Raw genomic sequence first — 17,843 nt, 5'->3', positions numbered from 1 at the left:
ACAACTTCAAAAGTTCAACCTGCCTCCAGTACCAAACTAGTCCTACAGCAACAACTGGGCGCTTCCCTTTAATTTGGAAATAAGAATCTAACAAAAAAAAATGCTTTTCCTTATTTATAGGTAATTAATGAATCTATAGTTATTTAATAAAAAGGCTTCCCATTAACGTTTCAAATGCAATTATTTAGAGTCAAATAAGAGCAGCTCCTAATCACATTTAACTGTGTTCACTGTAAACTTCCATTCTTTTGGTTTTATTCATTATAATGCTTCATTATGCCACTGTGCAAGTATATTGTTTATGATCCATCTTTTCCAGGAAAAGATGGCAAAGATTTCTAGTTTTCTAAAAGTGCTAAAAGAAATATTAGGTCAATATTTTTAATATCTAAATTGTGCATCTTTAGGTTACACATCAAGTCAAACTTGGGTTGAGTGTCTGAAAATATGTCAAATTCTCTGTTAACTTGACTTTAGTCAATCGGTGTAAAACCTGCGTGGAAAAACCTGAGATGGTTTGGTTATTTTTGTTATAAGCGATGAAGCACAGCGGCTGAGCATTAGCTCTGCTCTGATTCCCTTTACTTGGCACGTCAACAGGAACACCACAACTCTAAAAAAAAGACAGCCTGCAGCCGTTCACAGAGGCCTTTGTGCAGAAATAACACTTTAAAGCCACAAGTCTTTACTTGGAGTGGACAACACCCTGCTCCTCTGGTTATCACAGGGAACCACCACAGTCAGAGAGCAGGGTGGACTGCAGTGCCTATTGAGGCATGAAGGACCCATTAATTAGGTCACAGTAGAGGCTTGAGGTTGGCCTCCATGGCTGAGTAATGCCCCTGTATTTCAAAGAAAAGTTCATCTGAGTTCAACTTAAATGACTTTCAAAAATGTCTTTTTCTCAGAAAAGTCGGTTTATATTCTTTTTCTGCAGCTTACCGATGGCCACAAGTCTCCGCGTCAGCTCAATTGCCCGAGGCAAATCCCCCATTTGGTAAACCGAGTAGCTGAGGTAGTCCAGAATGTCTGCTTTGGACACCGCTGCTTCCTCTCCGTCATCCAGCTGCTTCAGGGCTTGCTGAAACCACAGCACGGCGTGGTAGTAGTCTGCGTCGTTGTAAGCCGTCTTCCCCATGTCGAAGCAGTCGTCCACTGTCAGCACGGCGTTGGAGTGAACACCTACAGACAGACTTCATTCCATAAAACCGACTGCCTGGAACTGAACAAATATTTCATAAAATTTTGTATTTCAACATAACTGTATACGCTAAGAATATGATGGGAAATTACGATGCATCTTCTTGAATATATGAATTAGGGATGGGCGATACATAGATGCCAGTATCGGCCAAGATTTGCATTATTTGATATTATCGGTATTAGGCCGTTAAATCCATTTATTGTCACGGTTTTAGTTTCTTTGCTTTTGTGTTTTGGTTCTCTTTTTCTTCTGTCATGTTTAGAGTTCAGTTCCTGTTTTATTTTGAAAGGTTTCCTGTTTTGTTTTTTCGAGTTTTACTTTTGGTCCCCATCTGCCCTCATTGTTTCCACCTGTGTCTCGTCTGGTCTGTATCCTTTAAGTCCTGTCTTTCCCTTCTTCCTGGGCTGATCCATAGCTTAAAGTTTTCCCAGTTCCAGTGCAGTTTGCTGTAGGTTGATGTTCCCGAGTTCCTGTGTCCTTGAAGTGTTTTTCGAGTTCTGAGTTTGCCTGCCTGCTGCAGTGGTTTTATTTAGTTTTGGACTCTTATTAAAGACTTGTGTTCCTGGAACCTTTCTGCCTCCTCCTCTCTGCCCCCCCCCCCCCCCAGGTAACATTTATGCATTTGACCAATCAGATGGACGCCTTGACGTTGTTGACCAATCGGATGGAGCCCTTTAATGTTAGATATTCGTCGACGAGGGTCATTTGGAGCATCATTTTTAAACTGTTGGAATTAAATTGGAATAATGTTTCTGGATGTCTTGCTATTTGATCATATAGAATAGAATAGAATAGAATGGCTTTATTGTCATTGTGCATAGTACAATGAGATTTAAGCATCACCATCAGTGCAAGAACAGTAAGGGAGGGAAAAGTAGTAAAGATAACATTGTAATATAATAAAATCAAACAAGCAAACAAACAGTATATACAAGTGTGCAATATAAGCTGTAAACTGTATTGGAGAGTGCCGAGATAATAGTGCAAAAATTGCGTATGAAAAAACTGTGCATAGACATGTCAAAGTGCAGAGGTGGCAATGAGGTAGATAGATGACACTGTGGACAGATTGTGGACAGAGTTAACAGGAATGTTTTTTTTTTCTTTTTTTTTTTTTTTCTTATCTGTGCATTTGGGAATTGAGTATTGTTATTGCCTTTGGAAAGAAGCTGTTTTTTAGTCTGTTCGTTTTGCTTCTGATGCCTCTGTAGCGCCTCCCGGAGGGCATCAGGTTGAACAGGTCTGAGCCAGGGTGTGAACTGTCCTTAATGATGTTCTGAGCCCTAGTGAGACAGCGCGCGGAGTAGATGTAGAGCCGCAGCACCTACGCGCGCCGCCATCTTGCTATGTAAACCTGACAAGTTATTAGTTATAACCTGACAAGTATAAGTTATCGTTATCACAATATTGATCACTAATATCGCATGGCGCAAATTTTCCTCATCGTGCAGCCCTAATCGGTTTATGAAAAAATCCACTACTATATGCCACAGATGTGTCTTTTTCACTTTGACCGGTGGTTACAGCAAAGTCCCTCTTACATCATTTTTAAAAGGCGTTGTGATTGGCTCACGCACTGATGTGTTCAGGGACCAGAAAGGTTTTGAAGAATCCAGGGCTTTTCTCTGCGAGTCTTCAGGCTTTAACCCTTGTGCTATCATAGATGACCCCACCCTTACATTGCCATGTTCTCCCTACCATGACAAAGGTGGATAAAGGTGGAAAGATTTCATGTAATCCATGGACACCAGGGAAGATCACAAATCATTGAAGACAAAAGGTTCAGCGCACTGTCTAGTGGGTCTAGATGACCCAACTCCCAATGTTAAAGTGCCTAGGATAGCACAAGGGTTAAAAGGTTATAATAAATAAATAATGAGTTATTTAACATTAACTAGTTACATTTATTTTTCATTACATTTAGTTACATGTATAAGTTATACCTGGCCCTTTGAGGACAGCCACTATGCTGAAGTGGCCCTCAGCGAACATGAGTTTGACACCCCTGCTTTAGAGAGACAAAACAATATCCACAACTGACTCATTAACGCCACAAACAAAGGACGAGTGATGTCACTCTATAAGAACGGACAAAGTGACCCCGCTCTAAATTTAAAACGGCCGCAAATGGTCGACACTTGACAATATGCCAGTAATGAAATGAAGCTTCATTTGGAAAAGTCACATGATCAAACGCGATCTGAAGTGGAGCTCCATACACCCTCAGTGACACTTTTAAATTACCGAGATACCAAAACATGATTGCTTTACTTGTTTGCATCGATTAGCATCTTTTTCTGGCACTGGAATGGTTCTTTACCTTCACACGTGCAAGAATGCATAAAAATGCAAAAAAAAGTCACAATCCAGTTTGTGCTTTTGGAGAAACAAGGAACTGCTTTAAACCTATATATGAAATGAGCTTGTTTCATTTCATTTTATGATTTACTAATATTTGAATGGGGTCAAATCAGAATGAGCTTAAAGGGAATGACAAACCAATTGGAATATTGGAAAATAGAATGAATAGAAAAATGAATAGAAAACAGTTTTAAACTCAAGATTGTAAACTTGAACACAAATATTTAAAATTTAAAGAAAAAAAGATTTATTTTACTTTTTTCAAATTGACATTGTCTACTTTTTAAATGTACAATTGTTTTTTTTTTTTTACTAGCTTTAAGCTTAGTCAGTACCTAAACTCCATTTATTGCCTGCATTGATTCTTCACTACCTTCTTTATTTTTCCACTTCTTTAATATGAACGCATGGCTCACACAGACTCTTAGGTCACCTGGCAGCATTCCTTTGGAGAAGGCCTCAGAATCCAGTTGATACGTGTCCTGCAGGCGCATCAGCGCCTTGGCCGCTCCCGTCTGGTCCTCCTCATCGGGGAAATACTGCCTGTGCACAGACATGTTGGAGATAAACCCTGCAGACAGAAACATCAATGTCAACGAGTCATAGCTTCAAGAAGTTTTTTTTTTTTAAATCACAGATTTACAATATCTAACCAGAGAGCAACTCACAAGTCCCTAAAGCCTCAAGAACAGCACACTATCACTCTCTTTAAGTCTCTGCTTTGTATCTCAATGCCACGTAAACTGTATTTTTTGGACGTAGTCATGCTCTGTTTGTCTGCCTAGCGCAGATTCAGGCCTGTATTTTTATCACACACACAAAGTGAGAACACGGCCAAAACAGCATAGATGTAGAACAGCTGCAGATGAGACATGGCAGACTCCCTTCTTGTTCCGTTTATCTACATGGGAGAAAATCTCACCAATGTGCAGCCAAACTTGTAATGCTTCTGCACACAGTTCAGCTGGATTTAATGTTGGCTGCTGAGCTCCATGAAAAAAAAACTATCAATCCTTTTTTTAGGGGAAAATGAGACATATGTTTTCCAGGACATTATAAACTTATGAGAGGCTCAGTCAATAAACTTGATTCAACAAAAAAAAACACTGTCTGAATCCAGCTCCCCACAAAAACTGGCATCTTCTGTAAAGTCAGAAGGAGAACAACACAGACAATCCTAAAACCTCAAGCAAAGCTAAATAACACCACGCTATGCCCTCATATGCTTCTGGATTACCATCAGAGGGGTTCTGCAGCACCAGGCTCTCCAGCTCAGACCACTCCGTGTTGAGCCTCTTCATCAGTTTGTAGGCGTTTACTGGGTGGGCCAGGTAACCCTCTGGGTCGGAGGTGGAGACTCTGGTCAGAGCATCCAGTTTGTTGGCCCAACTGAGAAAGAAATAGATACATTTGTATTTTATATGACAAGATAACATAGAAGGTCAGGGTAAAGCAGGGTCCAAAATCAACACTCATCCTGTTTGATGAGTAAAAGTGAGGGGGCTAATCGCCAAATGAAGAGTGAATCAAATGAGTCCTGGTGAATTTTTTCATGCTCCTCCGACTGTAGCAGCTGCACCATTGCTACTGCGGCTGCTCCTGATTCACCACGATTTGAATAATAAATACTCAATCTGACTTACTTAATCTGAATTTTCATTATATGTGTCCATGAGAAAAATGCTACAATAACCTGTTAAATCCACCAAAAACACAACGTTCACAGGAGTGTGGCTTTAATTCACCTCTGTGTAGTGTTTGGCTGATGGATCAGCAAGGTGTGACGATTTTTAACCAGATCCAGAAAGAGCTGGAGGATAAACCTGCTGGACTTCCAGCAACAACCAAAAAGTTGAATAAAAAGTGTTGATTTGTTGATGACCCCGATGCTATGATGCTATGATGTTATGATGTTATGATGCTATGATGCTATGGTGTTATGATGTTATGATGCTATGATGCTATGATGTTATGATGTTATGATGCTATGATGCTATGGTGTTATGATGTTATGATGTTATAATGCTATGGTGCTATAATGCTATGGTGCTATGATGTTATGATGTTATGATGCTATAATGCTATGATGTTATGATGCTATAATGCAATGGTGCTATAATGCTATGGTGCTATAATGCTATGATGCTATGGTGTTATGATGTTATGATGTTATGATGTTATGATGCTATAATGCTATGGTGCTATAATGCTATGGTGCTATAATGCTATGGTGCTATAATGCTATGATGCTATAATGCTATGGTGCTATAATGCTATGGTGCTATGATGTTATGATGCTATAATGCTATGGTGCTATAATGCTATGGTGCTATAATGCTATGGTGCTATAATGCTATGGTGCTATAATGCTATGATGCTATAATGCTATGGTGCTATAATGCTATGGTGCTATAATGCTATGATGCTATAATGCTATGGTGCTATAATGCTATGATGCTATGGTGCTATAATGCTATGGTGCTATAATGCTATGGTGCCATGATGTTATGATGCTATAATGCTATGGTGCTATAATGCTATGATGCTATAATGCTATGGTGCTATAATGCTATAATGCTATAATGCTATGGTGCTATGATGTTATGATGCTATAATGCTATGGTGCTATAATGCTATGGTGCTATAATGCTATGATGTTATGATGCTATAATGCTATGGTGCTATAATGCTATGGTGCTATAATGCTATGAAGCTATTATGCAATGGTGCTATAATGCTATGGTGCTATAATGCTATGGTGCTATGATGTTATGATGTTATGATGCTATAATGCTATGGTGCTATAATGCTATGGTGCTATAATGCTATGGTGCCATGATGTTATGATGCTATAATGCTATGGTGCTATAATGCTATGATGCTATAATGCTATGGTGCTATAATGCTATAATGCTATGGTGCTATAATGCTATGGTGCTATAATGCTATGGTGCTATGATGTTATGATGCTATAATGCTATGGTGCTATAATGCTATGATGCTATAATGCTATGCTGCTATAATGCTATGGTGCTATGATGCTATGGTGCTATAATGCTATGGTGCTATAATGCTATGATGTTATGGTGCTATAATGCTATGGTGCTATAATGCTATAATGCTATAGTGCTATAATGCTATGGTGCTATAATGCTATGGTGCTATAATGCTATAATGCTATAGTGCTATAATGCTATGGTGCTATAATGCTATGGTGCTATAATGCTATGGTGCTATGATGTTATGATGCTATAATGCTATGGTGCTATAATGCTATGGTGCTATAATGCTATGGTGCTATGATGTTATGATGCTATAATGCTATGGTGCTATAATGCTATGATGTTATGATGCTATAATGCTATGGTGCTATAATGCTATGGTGCTATGATGTTATGATGTTATGATGCTATAATGCTATGGTGCTATAATGCTATGGTGCTATAATGCTATGGTGCCATGATGTTATGATGCTATAATGCTATGGTGCTATAATGCTATGATGCTATAATGCTATGGTGCTATAATGCTATAATGCTATGGTGCTATAATGCTATGGTGCTATAATGCTATGGTGCTATGATGTTATGATGCTATAATGCTATGGTGCTATAATGCTATGATGCTATAATGCTATGCTGCTATAATGCTATGGTGCTATGATGCTATGGTGCTATAATGCTATGGTGCTATAATGCTATGATGTTATGGTGCTATAATGCTATGGTGCTATAATGCTATAATGCTATAGTGCTATAATGCTATGGTGCTATAATGCTATGGTGCTATAATGCTATAATGCTATAATGCTATAGTGCTATAATGCTATGGTGCTATAATGCTATGGTGCTATAATGCTATGCTAATGAGTTCTTCCGTGTGTTGCCAGTATGCGACCACAGACCAGTTTAATGTCAGACAATAGTTTCACAGACCAAACTTTAAGGTGTGGTGAATAAATACAACACAATGAATTAATAATAGGAAATTCAGTAAAACGTGGTATTTTATAATATAATAACAGACATGAATCCACTGAGTATGAAACTTTATTAGCAGTGTCTTTGTAAAATTACAGAGCAGAAAAAAGTCCCCATCATGATCACGCAAAGTCACACTACCACTACAGATTCTGGCATCTTTATCAATGATATAATGACAAGAATCTGAAACATTATAATGTTTTTGCTATTATGTCATACAGAAATGAATCACCTGGAGGCAGAATTAGGAAAAGAGGGCATTTTCTGTACATCTGTCATTGCTGATTCAGCATGTTTTATTTCGAGTTTACAATCAGATGACACTGAGAATGTGTTCATACCATTTATGAATTAGTTTTATGCAATTTCATTTCCTAAAAACCATTTCTAGAAAATCCTTTTCATGACGGGTTCAGACTACAGGTGACTGACTTTCCTCAGGAGGGGGTGAAGAAATTGTATTTACTTTATCTTTAACCACAGTGTTGTGCTGCTGTGCTAAAGACAACAATAGAAACAACTCATTTGTGATAGAAAATGCAACACTTTATTGATGATGGAAAAACACCAAAAGAAGACTTCAGACTAATTAGAAATTAATAAAAGGAGTTAATTAAAAAAAATCATTTTATAAAATAATATCTAGGGTTTTTCTTGGTAAAATCATGTAATGATTTGGCCGGCAAGTCAAAAAAAGATTTTTGGCCACTGGTAAAAGTAGAAAACAGTGACACACATCAGTGTGTGCAGATACCGTTGGCTCTAGCAGAGGCAGGGTTCAGACTGTACCTTTTGACTGCGGCGAGCTTGGACTCCTCTGCTTTGATGTAGTCCCTGAGAGACTGAACCAGCTCCTTCTCTGTGTACAGCAGGTCTGTCATTTGGCCTGTAAACACCCAGACATGCAGATCAACTCATGGGACGCGAGCAGCTTTCATTTCTCCAGACACTTCTCTTATTTTGTGTCTGGGTTTGACTTGATTCAGACTCGATCATGATTGCCACGCTTTTCTCTGGTTTCTGTGGGGAAGAAGTCCTGACAGCACACAATTAGAAAGCAGACTGAAGAGACGTTTGAGTGTCGGTTGGAGTCAAGTGTGCTTTGTAAACAGTTCAGGGTGGTGCTCAGCCTCGACAGTTAATGACAGAATATTTGCAAATACGAGAAAAATGAAAGGGCAGAGGATGAAAATGGCAGGAATTTACCTAAAAACCAGGAAGCAACGAGTCATTGCTGTGATGCTCATGTAAATAAATAGATCAGTCTGCATCTTTAAAAATAGAACATCGAGTATTGTAACTCCAAAATAGACTTTAGTCTTTTTGCAGTTATGATCAACAGACAAAACATTATCAATCATTTTTCTAATCATCTGCTATTAACTGTTATTAAACATTTGATTTGATTGTATTGTTCAAAAAATAGAAATCTCTAGAATCAGTCTAACAAAGTTAACATTTGTACATAAAATAATTTCAGCTACGAGACAAAATTAACAATCAGAGAGCCGATTAGAAATAAAAACTGAACTGCCTTTTGAAAACATAACGTTACAAAACTGTCAATTTGAACACATTTCATCGAGAAATGTTTGAAAATATGAAATGGTTACACAGTTTTTTAGCTCTAGTTTAAATAAACTTTCAAAATTAAAGCACTTCTGGAAGCTAAATGAAACCAAACCTTACCTATGGAGGTGAAAACCTCTGCGTGTGTCCTCAGGCAGCTGACCAGGACCCAGGAAATAAAAACCAGGAACTTCATCGTCCTGCCTTCTTCTGCAGCCTGCAGTGGAAAAAAAACACAACTGAGTGAAGGAGGTTTCCAGCATCTCAGCAAAGGAGTTTTTTTAAATTACTGACTGAAGAATAAAAGCAAAGCTGGAGTGTGATCGTCCTGCCGTGACCCTGTGTTTCCACACTGAACCTGCTGACGGTCTATTACACCACGACCACGTCCAGCACGTTTCCTGTCAATGAGTCATTTGTGGTCGCTGCGTTCGGTTCCGTTTAGGAATGAAGGACACAGCAGAAAACAATTCATTCCATTTTTCTCTACACACATGGAGAGGAAGGTCATTTCTTACTTTTTCTGGTAGTTGAATTACAGTAAAGAAGTCAGAGGCTGATTCTTTGTACTCTAGATTTTCTCCATGAATCTGATTAAACTGTTTTTGTTATAAAATTGAGTCCTTTCATCCGATCAAATGTGACCTCGACCCAACACAACACTTTCCATCTTTTCCCTCAATTTTAGGGTTCAAAAATGAACATTAAAGGAAAACACGGCGATCAAAAGCAAAGAAAGACAAACAGAAGTCCAAAGCGCTCCTCAGTTTATTGTGATAGCTTTGTCAGAAAGAGCCACATGCTAGGAGCTGGAGTTGTGTAACATTTTTTTGTGTGTGACACGTTTCATTTTTCCTTATCTGGTTTTGTTTACTGTATACTGCAGCCTGAGTGTCACATGTGCACAAACACAACCATAAACAGTGAAACATGTGCTTTACACAGGACCAGTGAAAGGTGAGGTAAAAAATGTTTGATGACACTTTCCATGGAACTTTTTTTTTTTTTGAGGTAATCTCATTTAGCTTATTAAAAAATTAGAATTTGAACACTTTGATACTTCCAATGTTACTGTATATTTTGTCAAACTCTGAGCTGTAGCAGATAGTTTCTTACAAAAAAAATGACAGTTTTGATCACTAAAATCTGAGACATTAGAGGATTTGGGGTTTAAATTTCTGAAAAAATGCGCCTCACCAAGGAAGAAATATGTAACTTCTATCATATGTGTATAGTGAAACATTTAGTTTCATTTAATACAATTGCATTTTTTATGATCGGCTAAAAATGTATAAATAGAATAGAATAAATATGTGTTGATACACCAAAGTGGAAGCTAACTAATATAATTACCTAATATATAGAATACATAATGACTTTTATTTATTTCATACACATCACTTTAGAGGTTACCTTTGTATCAAATGTTCTAAAAAAGAAAGTGTGCAGAACTGTTGAAGGTCTGTGAAATGAAGCAAAACAACAGTTTAGGAGGGTCATAATCTAAAACTGTTGTCACTTTGGCCTTGTTTTAGGTTTTAACAACTACACAATTATAGTTATTACACTGGAATGTATCACAATGGGTGGGAATGCAAAAGTCTGTGCTTTCCAACTATATCAACAGATTTAATACAAGACTTAACTTTATTGGCACGGTTAAACAGAACACTATTTTTTCCACTTAAATACACATAATTCCATTAGCAAGTATGATAAAAACAGAATCAAACTTAGTGGATTTTGCTTGAGGACGGTGTTATGTGCAGAAATGAAATATACAGCAGTGGTTAGCGCTCTTGCCTCACAGTATCAACGGGGACCTTTCTGTGTTGAGTTTGCATGTTCTCCCCGTGTATGCGTGTGTTCTCTCCAGGATCTCCGGCTTCCTCCCACCGTCCAAAAACATGCTTCACAGGTTAATTGGTCACTCTAAATTGTCCCTAGGTGAGAGTGTGAGAGTGAATGGGTGTGTGTTTGTGGACATTCTACCCTGGGACAGACTGGCGACCTGTCCAGGTTGTCCCCTGCCTTCGCCCACAAGTGGCCGGGATAGGCTCCAGCAGCCCCGTGACCCCAAAAGGGGAAAAAACGGAATAGAAAATGAATGAATGAATGAATGAATTTTCCGATCGAGTTTTTAGATTTATATGTGCTTCAATAGGATCCGCTGATCAGGCCTCTGTGTTAACAAAACAATATTAACAGAAAACCCAACACATTTTATTTTCAAAGTATGTAAAGGAATGTATTTTTTACTGATTAAAAAAAAAAAACAGAAACTGAATTGCTTTCAAACTAAGTACCGTAATTTCCGGACTACAAGCCGCTACTTTTTTCCTGCGCTTACAGCCCTGCGGCTTATTCAGTGACGCGGCTAATTTATGGATTTAATCAGCGGCAGCCATGTACGTACTTTCGAACTCAGTGAATAGTTTGAATTCTTTATCTAACACCAAGCACAAGGCATTTATATTCAACACACCTCTAAGCAGCCAAACAGCATGGACTTGACTTCAGGTCTTAGACACTTCAGTCATGGTTCAACAAAATGAAACACGCATGCCCGGCCGCATCCCAGAATCCTTTGGTGCCATTAGACCCAACGTGCACCAGATCGCCGCTACAATATGATGCAGCTTTCAAGTTAAAAGCAATCGTTAAAAGCAGCGTAAAAAAGTCCACCGTCACCAACGGGTTTGGAAAAGCCGGTTTGCTGCGTGACGGAGAGAACAGCGCATGGAGTGAATTTACACTCCATTTACGGTTTCTAAAGAAACCGTAAAAGCGGAATTTTGCTTTAAAAAACTCACAGCCTCCGTGTGAGCTGGAGACATCTTCTCCTGCTGATTGAGCTGCGGGGCCGATGGCAGTCTGATGGCTCCCACACATAACAACGCATCCACCCCTCATACACAAAACGTACAGTATTAAGTCCGATTGCTCTGCAGAAACACGATTTGCTTTGTTCACCGGCGCAACGGGGACGAAGTGCTCCTCCTTGAAGCCGCCCTGGCCAGAGGTGTCGGAGTAGATAGGAAGGGGAGACAAGGAGCGCGCGGGGCGGGAGCGGAGCGCAGAGGCGTCCGCAGAGCGCAGAGGCTTCTGACGCACGCGCCGCACTGAGGCGCGCGTATCGCGCTGAGGCGCGCGCTTTTCAGTCGCCGCTGCTGTATTTTACCGGTGTGTTTTTTAACCAGTCCTGTTACTCCCATAACGCTGCCGCGACACAAGCGGAAGGAGAGCTGTACCCGTTCACCCTTCCATGCACTGCTGATACTTGCTCATTCTTAAACACGTACAGCAGTATGGCCAGCCGGGCGTTGGCCCGGCCTTTAGCCCCTAAGACTCATGGGAAATGGGGAATCGCGGATGTAAATTTCCTCATCATAACTGAGGGATGTAATGTTGATTATATGGTTACTGTTTGTAATTTTATGTATGATACCTAGATTGTCAATAAGTAAAAAAAAAAATGAAATATAAACACAATAACTGAGGAACTTGTGAACAGAATATAGGTCCATGCTGTTTGACAGATGTCGATACACTCAAATACGTGAGCCAGAGGCAAAGCTGGCACCACCCACAATGTGCTAATGAATTGCACTCAATCTGGGATTCAGGACGTGATCGGTCAGGATGACAATATCGCCTAACACATGCGCGGCTTGTACTCTGACGCGGCTTGTGTATGTATAAAATTAATTAAACACGTGAAAATGTGTGGGTGCGGCTTGTAATCGGGTGCGCTTTGTAGTCCGGAATTTACGGTATGTATTATTCTTTGACTGTTTATAGTTTGGTTATGATGTGACACAGATATCCTACAGTTAAAAAACTCCTGAAGTGTTTGCCATAGGTCAGTTTGGCAGCTCTGTTCAAACAGAGTTGAGCTTGTTGATGCAGGTTTGGACATCTAGTTACATTCCTGGACCAAAATCCTTTTTCTATTCCCAACCTAAACCTTCTATGCTTGGGATTTGGGAACATTAGAGCAGACAGACAACTGCACTTAAAACTCTTGATCAATAGTGTGCACATGACCTTATTATACAGCATAAAACATGCTAAATCCCTAGAAATACAGAGAAAGTTGAACAGCATTTCAGATCCAATATTTTATACAGTGGATTACGTAAGGAACTGTCTGTATTCCTGGCTTTCATCAGATTTTAGCCCTGCTGTTGTGGAGCAGATCCATAAAGCAGATAAGTAAGACTCATTCAAGTGAAGCCGCCTGGCTCCAAGAGTTCCTGAGGAACGAATGTTTCCTCTCATGGTTGTAACCCTTAAAGCATCTGCAACAAACCCAAAGACCCGTGAAAGCAACATCTGCCCTGCATCAACTTTGGGTGACAGGTTTGTAACTTTTATGGAATAATTTATCTCACCGACGATTTGAAAGTTGACTTTATTTATCTAAAACATGCAGGCAGAAAATACCACGTTTTATTAGCCAGTAGAAAGCAATCGGCATTTGGGATGTAGATCTCTGTCATTGGAGAATGAAGGAGTCTTTTTAACAGTGTACATAGCTATTTATCAGAAACTCCCTCAATATGATGCGTAAGAGACTCAGAACAAATGTTGACGGTAAAGGTACGGATGGTAATCACCAAGCTGGACTGAAAAAGTCCTTTCTCTGCACAAACAGCCGTCATGCAATCATTTCACATGTGTGGAGGGTAAAGCAGAAACATGCTCTGCACATGTACCGTTGTGCTATCCCAGGCACTTTGACATTGGGAGTGGGGTCATCTAGATCAGTGTTTTTCAACCTTTTTTGAGCCACGGCACACTTTAACCTTGACAAAAATCCCGCGGCACACCAGCATCCAAAAAAAATAAATAAATAAGCAGAAATTCATGGTCTCTATTGATCGACAGCCCCCCCCCCCCCCCCCGCAATCTCACGTGCATTTTGTGATAATTGTGGCCAAAAAAGCAGGAAGTTGCGGCTGTTTTTCTAAGAGATGAAACAAAAGTTAAATTAGAAACTGTTTGTTTGTCCGTTGAGGTTTCTAGACATTTCACGCGCACTCATTGTGCGCTGGGACACTGGCCCTTTAAGCCAATGCATCATGGGAGATGTAGTGTGAAAACTGCCGAAAAAGGGCAGAAAGACTCGCGTCTGTGAGCTTCATTGTTTTGTTCACGGTCTGACACGGTCTGACACCGGACTCTGTGGAAAGCTGCACTGCTAAAGACGAGCTTTAGCTGGTATTTTTGTTGGAACTGAGAGACTTTATGAGCAGAATTAAGAACAAGGAAGTGAAGACTTTAACCACTTCTGATTGGTCAGACTGCTGACATGTGATTAAGCCTTCAACAATGATTGGCGGAGACAGGTAAAGGGGCGGGACTTTCCCGCAAACCGCTATAGCTGCAGGTAAATACCGTCATTCTTATCAAAATGTCTTTAATAGAATCAAATAAACACAAAAAAAGTAATTTTAAGATCTTTTATATTCCTCACTACTCAGTGTTTTATCAGGGCCTGTTTGGATGAACAAAGAGCTGATTTCCTGGAGATGGAAAATGTTTTTAGATCAGTTAATGATTAATGAGGGCAATTTCCCACGGCACACTTGACCATCTCCCACGGCACACTAGTGTGCCGCGGCACACTGGTTGAAAAACACTGATCTAGATCCACTAGACAGTGCTCTGAACCTTTTTTCTTCAATGATTTGTGATATTCACTGGTGTCCATGGATTACATGAAATCTTTCCACCTTTGTCATGGTAGGGAGAACACGTCCATGTAAGGGGGGGTCATCTAAGATAGCACAAGGGTTAAAGCCTGAAGACTCGCAGAGAAAAGCCCTGGATTCTTTAAAACCTTTCTGGTCCCTGAACACATCAGTGCGTGAGCCAATCACAACGCCTTTTAAAAATGATGTCAGAGGGACTTTGACTTGTAATCAGTCTAGTTTTCATTCAAAAATCTGTGTGGAGGTTTCAAAGAAGTTTTTGGTGAAAACCAAACACAACAGGAGTTATGCGACACAATTAGGAGAAATCTTTGGAATAAATCCTTGGAATATTATGATAGTTTATGAAAGGTTTGCCTGTTTTTTTTCCTTGTCTTTGCTTTTCTTGGACATGCATTTTTATTTTGACTTCCCACTTGTCATCTTTATTATATAACATAAAAATTGTTACAGTTTTTATGATTTTTATAGTATAAAATTTATAAAACTTACTACTACGAATTAAATAGTTTACATACAGTTACAGTACAGTTTCAGGTTTTTAGTGTAATTATTGTGTAAAATAATCACAAAAATATCTTTAAAATAAAGAAGTTGTTGTTTTTAGTGCAAAAAAAGGAAAATTCAAGCATTGCCACAAACATTTTTAAAGGTAAATTATTAGAAGATTTAAGAGGAAAAAAAGGATAAAAAAAACACTGAAATACTAAGGGTTAAATATAATCAATTTAAGACTTAAATGTATACTTGCAATAGCTCAATGATAAAACAAGAAAAATCTTCCGGTTAATTGATGAGAATGAAAAAGAAGCATAGAAGCTTTACTTTAAAGTCTCACTCCAATCATCATTGAACGTTTTGTAAAAGCATTCCCAGTGCTCTCCTAATTAGAATGATGTTGCTGTTAGCCAAAAATCCAAAAGCCTGTGTCATTTTTAAGGGCAGGTTATGCAGAGCGGCAGTAGTTCATTCATCAACAATGAATTGTGGGCGGGACTGTTTGCGCATGGTAAGCCCACCCTCCCTTCCCATCATCCTCACTACCTCAGCCGACTGGTACAAACCTTCTCAAACTGCATCACTTTATCTGTTTCACAGCAATTTCAATAAAGAAATACTCAGAAATGCAGTTTTAAGTCTAATTTTCTTGATATATGTCCTCCATCATTAGAAAAATGATGTGTCAAGCACACCCAAAACAAAAGGGGGTCTTTAAAGTGAGATTTGCAGCCAAAACCACAATCTGTGTTTCACTGATCGGACAGGGCGGGTCGCTCACCACACAAGGACCCAAAGCATTAACCTTCACAGTGAAACTGCTACAGACGGCTATTACCATTTACTACAGGGCATCACTTACATGAAACGCCTTCTGTTATTTATTGAAGCTTTTAGGGACATCATTACCCATTTTTTAAAGAAGGAACCATTCAACAGGCCTTCCTTTGAAAATCTTTTTTCATCCTCAGCTTTATAAAAATCGTGTATTTAATTGTTAAATGATTAGCATAATGGAGGTAGATGTATGGTTGGCTTGCTGCTCAGCTTTGAACAGATTCATGGCCTTGCTGCTCCTCATCTCCAGCTGGTCTGCAGACACCCCCCACCCCCCACCCCCCCACCCCCCCTGTGACGTCACTCCAGGACAGTTGCTTCTAGAAATTCCCAGCATTTATTCAGTTCCTTCCAGTTGTATTCTTTTTTAAGTCCAGCGTGTACATTTTTACATTCTGGGTGCCGAAGTTGGAAAAGGTGTTCACTAATTATTCAGGATTAGAGTAAACAACGCAGCCCCCCTAAACACGCTGTGTGTGTCAGAGAGTTCGCGCAAACTTTCAAAACTTTCTTGTTGTCCGCTGCGGAACATGGCAAACCAGTGGTGTAACCGTGTAACTAACGACAATAAACACAGACCGACAGGAATAGACGTTATTTGACCGTTATGTGGCCCCAACAACAACCCGCTTTGCCTTAGACTCCCCAAAATAAACAGCGGCACGTTGCGCTGATTTTTTGACAACCATCCCAACATGTTCGCGAAGTACACACCGGCTCCAACATCATGATGTAGCTGAGACGCATAGCCATAGGAGCTCTGGATCAATTTATTCAATCATAATGGCCGCTTACCTTAATTCGAGTGGACTTTCTAGAAGACGGCTATGTTTACGTGAGAAGACGGGAATCCACTTGGCACGCGAGTGTGAGGAATAGTGTAGAAGGTCTGTAAATGTTGCCACGTCCAAACCTACTCCAGGGCTTACCTTAAAGCTTGGGAGACATGCGCACAACACATTCTTCGCCAGACCAGTTGTGTTGCATTCGCGTGCGCCTTGTAATTCATAGTGTCAGCTGGACTTGTTTTAATTTAAAGAGGGATTTATACTCTTTACACTGTTAAGCCGATTTGAGTCGGTCATTTGCATTTTCATAAATACATTATTTAAAATGCCTTTAGTTGTAACTGTAGTCACAAATTTGATAATCTTGAGAACAAATTGCAGCGCTTTGACATTCATGAAGGGATTAAAGAGGAAATATATGGCTGACAAGCATCAACTGTTGGTGTTTTTTTTTTTTTAAATTAATCCCATTTTATACGACTGAATCTTGTATATATATATTTTTTCTCCTGCAAAATACAGCTTCAATAAACTGTTATTTGGGATCAGGCGTGTGTTTTCTGCGTCGGTTGTTGTCCTCTTTTCTAGTATTTACGGTACTATCATCCATGCACATTGTCACGTTCACATTTTGAACATGAGCTTCCAGAACTCGTTTTATGTTGGGATGAAAGACATGTTGGGACGAGGAAAAAAGAGAGTTGCTTGAAGTTTCTTTGATTCTTCTGTAATTTTTTGTCATTGAGATCATGACGAACCAACAGATGAAAGGATAAACTATAGATAAAAATGTCTACATCAGTAAAATCAGTATGTTCAAGGTGAAGGATGAGACTGGGTTTGTTAAAATGGGTAGTTTGGATATAGTGGGCCTACACCATAATTT

The 17,843-nt window shown here is 39.4% G+C and overlaps 1 protein-coding gene across 5 annotated transcripts in view; it reads right to left on the bottom strand.

The window, feature by feature from the left end:
• p4ha2 (procollagen-proline, 2-oxoglutarate 4-dioxygenase (proline 4-hydroxylase), alpha polypeptide 2) overlaps positions 1-17,180 on the bottom strand; it is a 38,035-nt gene extending 20,855 nt beyond the window's left edge. For 2 of the 5 annotated variants that reach the window (XR_013647535.1, XM_004084205.5), the window contains exons 1-6: positions 16,965-17,135; positions 9,238-9,334; positions 8,338-8,434; positions 4,803-4,954; positions 3,999-4,136; positions 943-1,182 (exon numbers count right to left, since the gene is read on the bottom strand). Coding sequence is in view for 4 of the 5 variants with exons in the window: in XM_004084205.5 (XP_004084253.1) it covers positions 943-1,182; positions 3,999-4,136; positions 4,803-4,954; positions 8,338-8,434; positions 9,238-9,313 (703 nt within the window). In the remaining variant the exon portion in view is untranslated. Of the gene's footprint in view, positions 1-942; positions 1,183-3,998; positions 4,137-4,802; positions 4,955-8,337; positions 8,435-9,237; positions 9,335-9,411; positions 9,519-16,964 lie in introns of those variants that run through there. The other 3 variants (XM_020699620.3, XM_011492379.4, XM_020699619.3) reach the window with 3 other exon arrangements.
• Between the last annotated feature and the right edge of the window lie 663 nt (positions 17,181-17,843).

The sequence above is a fragment of the Oryzias latipes genome, chromosome 14 (assembly GCF_053564925.1).
Source record: "Oryzias latipes strain Hd-rR chromosome 14, Olatipes_Hd-rR_3.1".
Taxonomy (NCBI): domain Eukaryota; kingdom Metazoa; phylum Chordata; class Actinopteri; order Beloniformes; family Adrianichthyidae; genus Oryzias; species Oryzias latipes.
Note: the sequence above shows the minus strand (reverse complement) of the source record. Positions and strands in the feature narration are given on the sequence as shown.